Consider the following 14,436-nt stretch of genomic DNA (forward strand, 5'->3'; position numbering starts at 1 on the left):
TGCAGTCTATCAAGCCTGCAGCTTCTTTTCGTTGACTATATTCTTTGGGATAGGAGAAAATTTACCTCATCATTATTATTGAAAAGCATTTGTTAAGCATCCTAATTGTGTGGCTGATTGCTGGGAAATGAGTTATAAACACAATCTCTCGGTTTTTCTAGGAGCTGAATTATAGTCTTGGAATGTAGCATTAGGCAGTCTATACAACATGGGTTAAAATCAACGCTCCTCACATAGCTGATGTTTCACCTTTGTTTGCAGCTACAAGGTGACAACTGTCTTGTCAGAGATCAAGCAGGAGCCGGCAGTGAACCCTAGTTCAGAAATCAGACTTCATACTTATAATAGGGTTACTAGTTTTAGAAAATCAGAATACAGGAGTCCTCATTAAATTTGAATTGCAGATAAATGACAAATAATTTTTCTAGTACAAGTATATCCCAAAATATTGCATGGGACATACTTATACTAAAAATTACTCATTTATCCATAATTCAAATTTAATGGGGACTCCTGTATTTTATCTGGCAACTCTAACCCTTAATAGTACTGCTTCAGCAGACAAATGGAGTTGGGTGCCTATGTTTTCTCTTGTACAAATGGAGGTGAAAGCCAAGGTGGATGGATGGATGGATGGATGGATGGATGGATGGATGGATGGATGAAGCAGAATCCCCTGGGAGGGAAACCTTGCCACTCAGGGACTCCAGGTTTTTCCAATATAACCATCCAAGGAGGGAGGGGTTGCATGAGGGTGAAGCACAATGTCTTTCGGGTGCTGCCCCCCCGGGAAGCAAGCCCTAGGAGGAGGCCAGGGGGGACTCACTGGCCTTCTGCTTCTGTCCCCTAGCTGCTCTGGTGGACCACATCCAATTTGGGGACTGCCACATTGGAAACTGCTATAATGTGAGCTTCACAGTCACTAATCACAGCCAAGTGAATGTGGCACGGTTTGAATGGCCGCTTTTAGCTACAATTTCTTTCTCCCCACAGGTAAGTGAAAACCATTCACTGTTTCCTGGACTCCCTTAGGCCTAAGTCAACACCAATTTGATTATCAGTCCATCCCCATGGATGTATACAGGATGTGACGGATGCATCTCAAATTGGAACCATCTTTCTGGCTGTGTGAGGAACCCAGGAACCATCCCTCACTCAGACCTGGTACCTAATGACACTCTTCCTGTCCCCTCTGGTGTAACAGCAGAGAATGAGGTCTGCCAAGACTGGTGCTAGGCTGATGTTGAGGAATTACGTGGAGGCCTGTGTGGCTGAAAACAGGTCCCAGTCTTCCTATCCCAGAGTGTATACCTGTGTCCCCCTGGACGTGTGTTCTTTCAGGCATCAGTCCTGCAAAGTGGTTCACCAAAAGCTAAAATGGGAGCGGTAGGTTCTGTGGACAACTGTGGAGATTTAGAAAGTGTTGCAAATTACATCTTTCTCTTAAAGATTCCCAGTGCCCTTCAGTGTATTAAAACCTAGTTAACTTTGTTTTACCTGGAATTTTCTAATCCCTTCTTTTAGCGTCTCACAGCATACATTTCATGAATTGCTGACCAAAGCTCAACATTGAACAAGGCCTAGGACAACATAGTAGCAGATCCTGACCTCTGGCCAGCAATTGCTTTTCACAGACAGTTCACTTCTGAGGACCCAGGACACTGGGAAACCCAGATGTATCCACTGCTTCCTACTCTGTTTTGGCCACCAGCTCAGTTCAAGCACAGACTCCAGGGGGATAGAGCAAGAAGGGTTGGGGTCCCTACTTTGTCACCTTTAAGTCTTTGAGTGCTATCATGAGGAAGTTTTGCTTCCTGGAGGGATGTAAAGTGTTAGTCAAAGTAGGCACAGGTGAATTTCTTATAGTCTGTTTACATACACCCACGCATACTGTCGTGCATACACCCACACACATGCACGCCCACACACACACACACACACACACACATGGCACATTTGTGCTCTTGGGAAATATTAAGCTTTCTTTTCTCCCTTCACTTTCCAGAGGAGGGAGAGTTTTTTTATTGATCAGAAACATGAAAGGACTATATAGATATGTATTTATGTATGCTAAGTCACAAATGCTTTTATTCTACAGACCAAATTGGATTTCTCCTACATCTGGTATACTTCAGTGAGTTTCAGCCTTTTTGGTCTCAGGACTCCTTTATATTCTTAAACATTATTGAGGACCCCCAAAGAGCTTTGGTTTATGTGGGTTATGTCTATCAATATTTACCATATTAGAAATTAAAACTGAGAATGTTTAAAAACATGTATTTATTCATTTTAAAATATAACAATAAACTCATTACATGTTAATATAAATACCATATTTTTATGAAAATGGCTATATTTTCCAAAATAAAAAAAAATCATGTGACAAGAGTGGCTTTATTTTACATTTTTATAAATCTCTTTGATACCTGGATTCTCATATTTGCTTCTGCATTCAATCTGATGCAAATCATATGTCTTGTAACCTGTAGAAAGCTCCATTGTATACTCATGAGAAAATGAGAATGAAAAAATCAAATAACATCTTACTATTATGATGAAAGTAGTTTTGACCTCTTGGACTCCTGAAAAGGTCCTGGGGATCCCAAGTGTCACTAGAGCACACTCTGAGAACTGCTAATGTACTGTATACATCGTCCATAATTCGTATAGATCATATTGACTAAGAAGCACGGGTGGTTAAGAGTGTGGTATCTGGAGTCATACTGCCTGGGTCTGAATCCAGCTCTTCCAATATTAATGGTATGACCTTGAGCAAGTTACAGTTTCCTTGTCTGTTATTTTAGGTGTATTTTAGGTATATATAGGTGTAATTGCTGTACATCTTATAGGGTTGTTGTGGGGATTAGTAGAATTCTGTAAAAGTTCAGAATAGTACCTGAAGCAAGTAACAGTTTGATAAATATTAGCTGTTCTTGTTTTTATGATTGTATTTCTATCTAAGAACCTCTTGTACATATTTAAAACAATCTACATATGCAGGCTTGAATGATGCATTTTTTTGCGAAGACTTTTGGCTCTACCCCTTCTCTAGAACATCACCATTGGGTATCAAGAGTCCTCAAGATTTAATTTCCAAAAGTACTAATACCAGACTCTTCCCCAGATCGGCCACCTCCACCCTGGGTGTGCCAAGGATGTAGTAGTGACCCTGAAGTCAGACGTGCCCATCAGCCTGAAGAAGATGGGGATCAAGTGCAAGCTCTCCAAGATCATGTTTCAGCTCCCTGCAGACCAAGTCCCCGACTGGGATGACCGCATGCACACAATCAAGTGGGTGGATGTGCCCAGAAACACGCCTGGGACCTTCACTACAAAACGAAAAGTGAGTAGGGACATCAAGCACAAATCTGACAACTGCCATGCTTGGATGCCTACTGCTCTCATGTTGTCTCATCATTTCCTTCTTTCATGGAAAAAAGGAAAGGTTCCCCTTGTACTTGACCTTGACTTCAAAAGTGACAAACTGAACTTCCAACCATGCCACCTGCCATCCGTACCACACATACCACATGGACCACACATCTTAATTGATAGAGCTTTAGTTTAAGTCTTGATATCCAGTCAAGCAAATCCTCCCACCTTTTTCTTCTTCAAAAACATCATGGCTAGTCTTTTAGTTGTTTTCTTTTTCCCTCAGATGTCCAGAAGGAGACTGGTTATAATCTTTGGTTCATGACAGGATCTCATCTTTGGTCCATGCATGCCCCTCTTTTAATTATTCCTTGGTTGATTTCTTTTTAATAATATAATAAACAGAGATGAACCCACACCAACACAAGAATTACCCAACACATGGATTACCTGTGTGTTTCTTAGCCATTCCATCCCCTCCCTCCGTCCTAGAGGTAATCACTATCCTGAATCTTGTTTGCTTATTCCCTTGATTTTTGTTTTTTATTTCTTCCTTAACTTATGCATTCTAAGAGGCATACTGTTTTAGTTGTAGTTTTTAACTTAGTTTTTTTAAAAAATGGTCATTGCATGTGATCATCCTTGTTGCATGTGGCTAAAGTACACCCACTTCACTGCTATAAAATTCCGTTATTATTTATCCATTCTTCTTTTGAAAATTATTTTGGGGTTTGCTATTATGGACACTGTTTCTGTGAGTCTTATTGTTCCTATCACACATGGTGTTAATTTGCAAGAGTTTATATTCCTAAACCAAGGCATAGAAAGTGGAATTGCTAAGCCATAGGATATGTGAATGTTCAGCTTTCTGAGATAAGGCCCAAGTGTTTTGCAAAGTGGCTCTTTGCTCCTAGGAGTATAATTTGGTACAGCCACTTTGGAAAACGCTTGGGCATTATCTTAGAAAGATATGAGTGTGAGTTATTTATTTTCGATAAACTCTTATTTGTCTGCAAATGTCCTTGCCAAATTTATAGCCTATCTTTTCATTTTCTTTAATGTATCTTTTCATGATATCTGGAAGTCCCTCCTCCATACTGTTTTGTTCTGAAGTGTTTTGGTTATTCTTGGCCCTTTATTTTTCTATATAACTTTGGAATCTATTTACCAAGTACTATGAAAACCCTATGGAAACTTGATTGGAATTGGATTACATCTATAAGTTAGTTTAGGAAGAATTGACAATTTTATAATATTAATTCATCTTTTCCGTTAACAAGGTATAGCTCTCTATTTATTTAGGTCTTTAAGATTTTTTTTACTACCATTCAATTTCTTTAATAGTAATAGGACTCTTCAGGTTTTTTTATTTGTTCTTGAGTGAATTTTATTAAATTATTTTTCTAGGACTTTTCCCTTCAACTAAGTTTTCATATGTATTAAATTATCCATAATATTTTCTTATCTGTCTAAATTTGTAGGATAGATGGTGTTGTCTCCTTTTTCACTTATGATATTTATTTCTATTTTCTCTTTTTTTTTTTCTTGATTAGTCTCACTACAGATTTTTAAAATCTTTTCAGATAAACAACTTTGGCTTTGTTGGTCCTCTCTGTTTTAGATTTATTTTCTATTTCACTAATATCTGTTCCTATCTTTATGATTTCCTTTATTCTACCTTCTTTGAAGTCTATCTGACCCCAAAACTCATTCTGTGCCTAATGCCCTCAGTTATTTCTTGTTGTTCAATTTCTTCCTTTCCTATTTATGAGTCATTTTAGGTTCACCTTCATCATTTGTTCTGCAACTTGAGGGTGTGAGTCGCTGTTCATCTGCGTGGGTAGAACAAAGTGCTGTCTTATCCCCCGTTATTCCTGTGAGGCGGCTTCTCTGCATCACTGAGGACACTGCCGCCTTTGTTACAGGTGATAGAAACGGATCCTGAGCCTGCTCACTCAGTAGTGGAAGAAAACTACCAAGAACTGCAGCTTCAGATCAGTGCCAATGTGAATTTCGCTTCATACCAGTGCCAAACGAGCGATGTGTGCTTTAAGGAAACCCTGGTTTACCAGACCCGAGTGTTTGAGTGAGTCCTCAAAAGCCTCCTGACACTCCCAGAGTTCTTCCATTTCATCATCCATTCACTCATTCCTTACTTATTGTGTCTATGGCAGCTGTACCAGGCATCACATCTGTGTAGCAGGCGCCAGAGTGTTTTTGTAGGTCCAGGGAAACATTCAGACCCACAAAACTGTTACAGTTCACCCTTGAAATCAGGAAATAGACCAAGAGACACAGTCTACCAGGAGGGTGGCATCAGGCATGCTGCAGTGGGAATAGTCTTTGCAGTGGTCCACACTGCCATCCAGGACCCATTCCTGTTGGCCCCCCATGTGACAGCTCAGACAATATCCATACTAATGGGGATGGGGCCCATCTTAGCTTAGAAACCCCATGACCAACAGAAGCCAACATTTCTCCTAACCATTCCATAGCTATAGCTTCCAGGATCCCTGCAGGGGACATTCTCAGTTATAAGAGTCACTACACTCAGAGAACCCCAGAGCTATGGCTTCCCTCCAAGTAATCAGAATTCCTCCCAGACCAGATACAATTTACCAATCAGGGGTCAATTTTACTATAAATAAAGTTGCCTAATAATACAGCTGACATTTCTCCCTGATCAGGTTCCCAGGAAAACAGAGCTAGAAAGCTAATTCAAAGTCAAAATTGCCCTTGGAAGGAGAAAGGGTTATGTTAACCCTTTACCCACACTCAGACACAGGCATAGAAGGATGCCATGAGTCCTCCTCTCAAAGAGCTCATAGTCTGGAGGTGGAGGAATGGGTAGGAATAGGTGAATTGGTGGTTGCAGTATGGTGTCCTGTGTATGCAGTAGGAAGTCTACCTAAAGCAGACCAAGATATGGGGAGAGACAGAGGGTCAGGGAAGGCTTCCCAGACTAAGTGGTGCCCCAGCTGAATTCTGCAGGACAAATAGGAGGTATCCAAGTGAAGAAGCGAGAAAAAAGGGCCTTCTAGGCAGAGAGCGTGGCATATGCAGAGACAGATAAAGAGAGAAGTCCTGTGACTATTCTTTGAGAATTACAAACACAAAAATGTAAACCACTGACATTTCTACTTTGTGGAAATTGGTAATTAACTTGTTTGACTCATTTTGCATTTGTTGCACTTAAATTGTCCTCTCAAATTATTATAGAACCAAAAGATATGAGGCAGGAAATGGGATCTTCTGCTGATGACCATTTTACCTAAAGCAGGGGTCGGCAAACTGGCCCATGGATCAAATCCAGCTGGCCGCCTATTTTTGTAAATAACATCTTGTTGGCACACAGCCAGGCCCTTTCATTGACATCTATGGCTGCTTTTGCACCACAACAGCGGAATCAGTAGCTGCTGCAGGGAACTACGGCACATAAGCCAACAACACTTATTATCTCGCCTTTTACAAAAAGTTTGCTGACCTCTCACCAAAATCAAGAATTATTTTTATGAAAAGTATTCTGTGCCACTGAGATTTCTCCACTTTATAAAAATTTTCTTTAGGACAGAGACCAATGCTCATAAATTCACACAATCAACACAAGCCCCTGAGGTTACAGCCCTTGACTTCAGGGAACTGCATGATCTACCTGGATTGGGTAATGGAAATCTAATCCCTACACCCCGCCCTAGACCTATCCCCCCAACAACTCTCAACTCCCACTATTCCCCTAAAACCAGGAAGAGCATGTGTGTTTCTCTCTCTTACACAGTCATTTTCTTGAATTGAGGCCTCGTCCTTCTGCTGTGACTGTCTGTGATCAGGTTTAATAATGATTCCAAAAAAAAGCTCTTATCTCCCAGCTCTTGACTTAGAGCAGGGAAACCTGACACAAGAAAAGGCTCCACTGCTCCAGAATTTGAGACAAGTCTGTGTCTCAGCCTGTGAACACATCTCAGGCAGGGGTCAAATGGTTTCTGACCACAGGGACGTTGTTTCTGGTGGAAAGTGATTCAGGAAGGGAGGGGCTATGGGATTTGCACCAAAGGCAGGTACTGTCATGTGAAAAAGATTTTGTTTCCTCTTTCATGGGGGTTTTGCAGGATTACCATGATGCATGCATGGTAAGAGCTCATTGCATACAGTGCTCTTGGTATGCAAGATGACTTTAAGTGCTAAACATTTGAATATTTTTACTCTTAACAGCTATGTATATATTTTCTATGTTTTAGAAGGAAATATGACTAGTATATCAAATACCTGATTTCAGATAAAATTGCTTAAAACTTGCCTTTCGAAGACATATTTAAGAAACCAAGTGACTTGACTTAAAGAAAAAAGTTAAGTAACAGTATAGATGATGTGCAGACAGGACAAAGATAATCTGCCGCACATTTCTCAAATCCATCCCCTGATCCATTTGCAGGCTTGAACTGATTAATTCAGGGGATGTGCAGCTGGAATTCAACTGGGTCTCAGAAGAGGCAGCAAAAGCTGTCAGCTTTGCAATGCCAGATAACCAAGGTAAATGCAATGACAGGTAAAACCCAGGGTTTGAACTGAGTCCCTAATTAGTAAAAGAGCCTCGTTGGTGCAGAAGCGAGCACAGCTCTAATGGTCCCCTATGTACCTAAGGAGAAGCAGAGCAGAGGCCTCCTGGCATCCGCAGAGCCAGATGGGCCTAAGAAACTCAAGAGCTGACCTCTGCCCTCCTGGAGCCCAGACCCTGGCCCCCCACTAGGCCAGCACTCCTCTCATAGATCCCTAGGAATCTTTTCTTTTAGATCTTAACCCTCTAGGAGATTACGGACCCTTGGAGAAACTGAAGAAACCATGAACCATCTCCCCAGGAAATACACGCCATGCCCAATTTACAATTGGTACATGTGAAGCACTTTAAAAAGGGCCCAGCACTTGGTAGGCAAATATCCATTACTACTGTTCCAGTTTTGGAGATTCCCAGACCTTTCGAATGGGCCCTTATCCATGGGCCCTCAGATTGTGACCCCCTACTTTAAAACAATGATTTTCCAAAAATTATGTTCACAGCCCATTATTCTTGAGGCAAAAGCCCCACAGACATCTACTTGAGCTACTCCCTTGAGCCAAAAGGAAACAAATTTGAAAACTTGATGGAATTAATAGAAATATTTTTCACCAGTCACCTGTGAGAGATATGAGCCAATTCCTTACCCCTAGTGCCAAAAGTTAAGTATACCTGCCAGAAAAGGTGAGCCCACAGACCCCACGGAGGGTCCCTAAGGCCCTGTGAGTGGGCTGCCTTGCTCCTGCCCTCCCATTGCAAACACAAAATATCACTGGCCCTCTGTCTGCCCCCAGGTTCCTCTCAAAAAGATCAGCTTAGCCAGGGCACACTGCGCACGGTCAGCACTCTGGACAGCGCCATGGACCATTGGAATGAAGCTTCCCCACCGCCCTTCTCTGTGGAGCCCACCTCAGGCATTGTGCCAGTGGGGAAGACTCAGAAGATCCAAGTGAAATTCTCTCCATTGGAGGTTGGAGACTTCGAGAGCAATCTTTTCTGCCAGTAAGGAGATGCACTCCCCAGAACAAAGCTCTGCAGCTCCTATCCCCTCTTCTGTCCCACCACTACCACCATTCTTTCCAACCCCAGGCCCTTCTTCAGCCCCAAACTGCCACATTTCCCTTTGGAAAGATTCAAAGGGGCCAGACTTTGGCGAACAAAGAGAATTTGGTCTTTTGCATTGCTCATCAACCCTCTCTAGACTCTTTCTCCTGCCTACCTCCCCCTTCCTGGCCACATACAGGATTCCACTGGGCAACAGAATGGTTGACAACCAGGTGGGTTCCAGTACTGGGGCAAGCATGAACTTGGAAGTTTTCTTGTACCTTTTCTGAGACTCGGTTTCCCTATCTGTAAAATTCAAATAACAATACTGACCTTGTAGAGTTGTCGTGAAGACCAACTGAGGTAATTCAAGTGAAGAGCTCAGAACAGTGCCTGGCATACAATAAGCACTATAAATATTAGGTGGTGGTGGTGGAGGTGGTGGAGAGGAATAGATGGAGCCCAGACCCAGTAAGAGAAAAGCCAATTCAATAACATTTGGCAGTGAAAGTCCCTGATGTGGTACCCACTCCCAGGAACCTCCATGGAGAACACCCACCTTACAGAGGAGTTCTGTGAACCATGGCGTAGGGTGGCAGAGAACTATGTGAGCCATAAGAGCCTACTGGAAACCCTGCAATCACACTGCAGGGACCCCTCCCACACCTGGGCCACCTAAACTTGATGCTGGGGCTGGAAGTCTGCTCACATCCAGCTCACTTTCTCCAAGGAGCTCAGGACACTTTGTTAGGATTTCTGGGACACTTTCCATATCCCACTAAATGCCTATGAGAGGACCCAGAGGGTAAGACTCTGTGCTCATTTTACCAGGGAGATTTTCTCACCACCAATGGAGGAAGTGAGGCCATACTTAGGTACACATAAGGAACCAGAATTCAGGCACCTCATACTCAGCCCATTCGTGCATTCATCCACTCAACAATTAATTAATGAACACCTACTATGTATCATGTACTATTCAAGGCACTGAGGTTATATTGTTGACCAAGACAGACCCAGCCTCTGCTCTCATGAAGCTCACATGCTGGTAGATGTAATATTCATTTCCAACCAATTAAGAAAGCAATAATTGATTAAAAAATTAAAAATAAATAAAAATAACCTTGACCTCTCAGGATTCCCAACCTGCCTCCTGGTGAGCAAGGCCCAGTCCTGTCAGCAAAAGGGCAGAGCTTCTTGCCCATCTGCCATTTTGACCTAAAAGACTCGGACTACATCAGCAGTCATCGGCGCAACCCAGATCTCCGAGGGCCTAGTGGTGGGGCTCTGGATCCAAACACCCGGGTGATTGAGTTCACCAGTGCGAACATAGGAGAGAAAAATCTCCGGTGAGTTGTGTAGGTTTGCATTGGTTGAGTTCATATCAGTTGATCCTTCTAAAGAACTCAGAGGAAGAATCCAGAGAAGTGAGCTAGACTGATTCCCAGAAGGAGGCTTGATATCCTTGGGTTTGACTTAGAGAACTGCTACAGTAAGGAAGCTGAATTCTGTCTCCTTAGTTTTGACATTGGGGAAAATTTGGAAGACAAAAATATAATCCCTGACCACCACCTTGACCACAGAGGATCACTGGGACAGAAGGGCCCTTGGCATTATTATTACTCCAAAGTCCAGAACTCTGGCCATACTTTGGACCCCAAAATGAGATGCAGTTTTCATTTCTACATTAACAAAGTGCCCAGAATAGTTCTGATTCCCACATAGCGGACTGTGCTAGGGCAGGTGTCAAGAAAGTTTCTCTTAATCCTCAAACCCCTCTCTCACTCTCTGTTATCAATTCTTCCCCCTCCGCCAGGAATTTTACAATCCTGAACCCGACCAATAGCACCTACTCCTTCTGCTGGATGTCTGAAGAAATGAAAAGTCTACAGAACCCTCCAGCTTTCACATGCCTTACAGAGAAGGGCTTAATCCACCCCGAAAAGAAAGCTGAGGTATGTGCAATGAGGACCACTTGACCCAGGGCTTTCATCGTTCTGTCCCTCTTGGCATAGCAAGTGTGCCGTAGACCATAGGTAGGGTTAAGGAGACCGGCCTAGGGTGCATCCATCAACAAGTATTTCTTGCGTGGCTGCCATCTACATTAGCCAATCCTCATGAACAAGACAGACCTGAGCTCTCTCGGTTGGCCATGGAGAAACAGAGAGCTCAGTATTTTCAGTTTTAAAAATTGTGATTACTAAAGCAGGAAAGGGGAGCTGGACACCAATGCCTGGGGACTCTAGGATTCATACAGTAACATGAAGTAGAGAGTTACTTTTGTCCAAGGGACTTACAGCAGTGAAAGGACACGGATGTGTTGTCACTTGGTCAGGCCAAAGGGCAAAACAGGAAAGTGGAGCATGTCCCAAGGCTTAGTCCTAATGTTTGCATAGGGATTTAGGTTAGAGGTCAGACTTAAAGAAATGTGAACTTGCTGCCAAAACAGATCTGCAGGCCCCATGTCCTGTAAATTCTGCAGAGAACCTTGGAGGCAGAAATAAATCCATGAAACAAATTACAAATTCAACTGCCTTCAGGAAGGTCACACAAATGAATGAAGCGGGCCAAGGGTACAATGATAGGGAACGCTGGGCACCAGAGCTGGCTGGCCACAGTGCTTCTCTAGCAGATGACCACCAGACAGATCAGTGGGCCCAGGGTTGCCAATTCTCCCAAACTTTTCAGGAAAAGCCACAATTCCAAGTTTCTACCTGAATCTCTACATTTTTACATGCTATCCAAAAACATGATGTGAAATATGGCAGCCTACCTTTCAGGGGCTATGGGTGGGATAGAGCCCCTTAGACAAACCTGTGGGCAGGGCAAACAGACATTGACGTTGCTGGTACAGCCAAACTTACATGCCCTTACATAAAGGATAGAAAGATAGTGATGACCTGCTAATGTCAGCCATCATAACCCCAGTGGCTGACAAGCCTCTAAAGGCACATGGAGTAAGCAAACAGAAGGGCCTCTTACCACTCTGTTCCAAACTGTCTTCTTAGATTGTCTTCCAGTTCACGCCTCTCCATCTGGACATCATGGAAGCATTCTGGACTTTCTTAATCCCCGAACACAACATCACAGTCCCTTTCCTGCTGGTTGGCAAAGCCACTGACCCTCTCATAAATCTAGACAAGTCACACCTCAACTTCAGTTGTCTCCTCATTGGTAAGGCTGCCCTGTTGGTTTATATTAGCATGATCTGGGGGGGTGGGGGGTGGGGGTGGAGTGGAACCAACCCAGCATTGAGCTCCAGGAGCAGACCTGTGTGGGGAACTTTTCCTGGTGCCTTCCAGAAGCACATGAGAGGGCCTCTATCACTGTTCACAAAGCCACAAAATATTTACCTCTCCATCTAATCTCCAACAAGTATCTTCCAGTCTCACACATTAATAACCTAAGGAAATTTAGGAGCCTTGCTACAGATCCTACTTGGAAGATTCCTTTAAGGCCTGGACTATGTTCATTTCTATTTCCAGACCACATGCCAGCCCCATCCTACTTGCATGTGCCCACAGATTATGGGCTGTATTTGTTTGCTTCTTGGTCTGTGCCACAGTGGTCAGATCTCTCTGCCATCCTTTCACGTATTTGTTCGGTTCAACAAATATTATTGAGCCCTCTGGATGACCCAGGCACTCTTCTGTGAGCTAGGAATGCAACGGATAAAGCCAAAGTCCCCACCTTCATGATGGTTACATTCTAGTAATAGGAAGCAAACTACCAAAAATGAAAAAGCAAAGTATATAGTATGTCAGATGTTGATAAGTGTTCCTAAGAAAAATAAAGCAGGGTAGGGGGAATAAGGAAGGCCAGTAAGCAGTGGGAAGGTGACATCTGAGCAGAGACCTGAAGGAAATAAAGGAAGTGATTGCCAGGTCCTTATAGCCCTATGAGTCTATCACACAGATGGTGTATGTGTGTATGTGTGTGTGTGTGTGTGTGTGTGTGTGTGTGTGTAAAAGACAGAGGATTTTTTAGTAATTCATTATATTTTTTATTTATAAAAGTAATATTTTTTATAATGTCAATGTGGTGTTGTTATATGAAGAAAAGTTTAATAATCTCTCCCCATCCATACTGTGTCATCCTTCTCTTTCCATCAGAGGAAACCACTGTTAACAGTTTCTTTTTTTCTTTTCTTTTTTTTTTTTTTTTTTGTGAGGAAGATCAGCCCTGAGCTAACATCCGTTCTAATCCTCCTCTTTTTGCTGAGGAAGACTGGCTCTGAGCTAACATCTATTGCCAATCCTCCTCTTTTTTTTTCCCCCCAAAGCCCCAGTAGATAGTTGTATGTCATAGTTGCACATCCTTCTAGTTGCTGTATGTGGGATGCGGCCTCAGCATGGCTGAGAAGCAGTGCGTCGGTGCGCGCCCAGGATCCGAACCCGGGCCGCCAGCAGCAGAGTGCACGCACCCAACCACTAAGCCACGGGGCCGGCCCCCAATGTTAACAGTTTGATGTGTATTATTTCCATACATTCTTGTACTGATACATATAAGTAGGTAGGAGGAGATTATGGTGTTTAGTAAGGTTTTGAACAACTAAATGAGCAATGTAACATAAGAATAATAACATCAAGATAAACAGAATTTAATCTAGGAATGCAAGGGTGATGCACCTCAATATAATAATTACATCAACAGATTAAAGAAGAACAATCATGTGATTGTTCATATTAATATATTAACATGAATATTATATTAATCATGTTAATATATACTGAAAATTCATTGCTAAAATTCAGCAGATATTCTCAACAAAAACTCCAATAGTAAAATAGGAATAGAGGAAAAAACTTAAATAAAGAAGATTAACCAAAGTCAAGAGGCAGATATTATCTTGTAATAAACCACTAAAACCACTTCAATTAAACTCATGAATTAGGCAAAGATGCTCATTAATCACCATTGTTATTGAACACTTTCTTAGTGATTTTAGCAAATACAATAAAACAAGAAAATTAAATAATTGGCATAAACATTGGGAAAAAAGAGACAAAATGATCTCATTTTGCTGTTGCTGATGATTTCATACATAGAAAACCTCAAGAGGCTCTAGAGAAAACCAAAACAAACTACTAGAATCAACAAGATAATTTAGCAAGTGGCTGGATGTAAGAAAAGTGTGCAAAAATCAATGGTTTCTCTTTCTTTTAGCAATAAGCACCTGGAAACAGAAACAAAAAATTCCCTTCAATATGCACAAAACCTCTAATACCTGATGATAAAGGTAACAAGAAAAGCACAGGACTTATGTGAAGAAAACTATAAAATCTTATTAAAATGCCCCCAAACAAATCTGAACATCTGTCAATTCTCCCAAAATTAAATGCAAATTTAAACAAGTTCCAATTAGAATCCCAACTAGGGTTGCCAGATAAAATACAGAATGCACAGTTAAATTGGAATTTCAGACAACAACAAATAATTTTTAGTATAACTATGTCAGTATAAGTATGTCC

The 14,436-nt window shown here is 42.1% G+C and overlaps 1 protein-coding gene across 1 annotated transcript in view; it reads left to right on the plus strand.

Moving 5' to 3' along the window:
- HYDIN (HYDIN axonemal central pair apparatus protein) overlaps window positions 1–14,436 on the plus strand; it is a 336,144-nt gene that overhangs the window by 285,489 nt on the left and 36,219 nt on the right. Inside the window, 9 exon segments of the mRNA XM_058528225.1 lie at window positions 851–993; window positions 3,125–3,343; window positions 5,298–5,458; window positions 7,802–7,894; window positions 7,896–7,915; window positions 8,716–8,923; window positions 10,102–10,314; window positions 10,782–10,920; window positions 11,974–12,139. Of these exon segments, the coding sequence (XP_058384208.1) occupies window positions 851–993; window positions 3,125–3,343; window positions 5,298–5,458; window positions 7,802–7,894; window positions 7,896–7,915; window positions 8,716–8,923; window positions 10,102–10,314; window positions 10,782–10,920; window positions 11,974–12,139 (1,362 nt within the window).

Source organism: Diceros bicornis, chromosome 32 (assembly GCF_020826845.1).
Source record: "Diceros bicornis minor isolate mBicDic1 chromosome 32, mDicBic1.mat.cur, whole genome shotgun sequence".
In the NCBI taxonomy this organism is placed as follows: domain Eukaryota; kingdom Metazoa; phylum Chordata; class Mammalia; order Perissodactyla; family Rhinocerotidae; genus Diceros; species Diceros bicornis.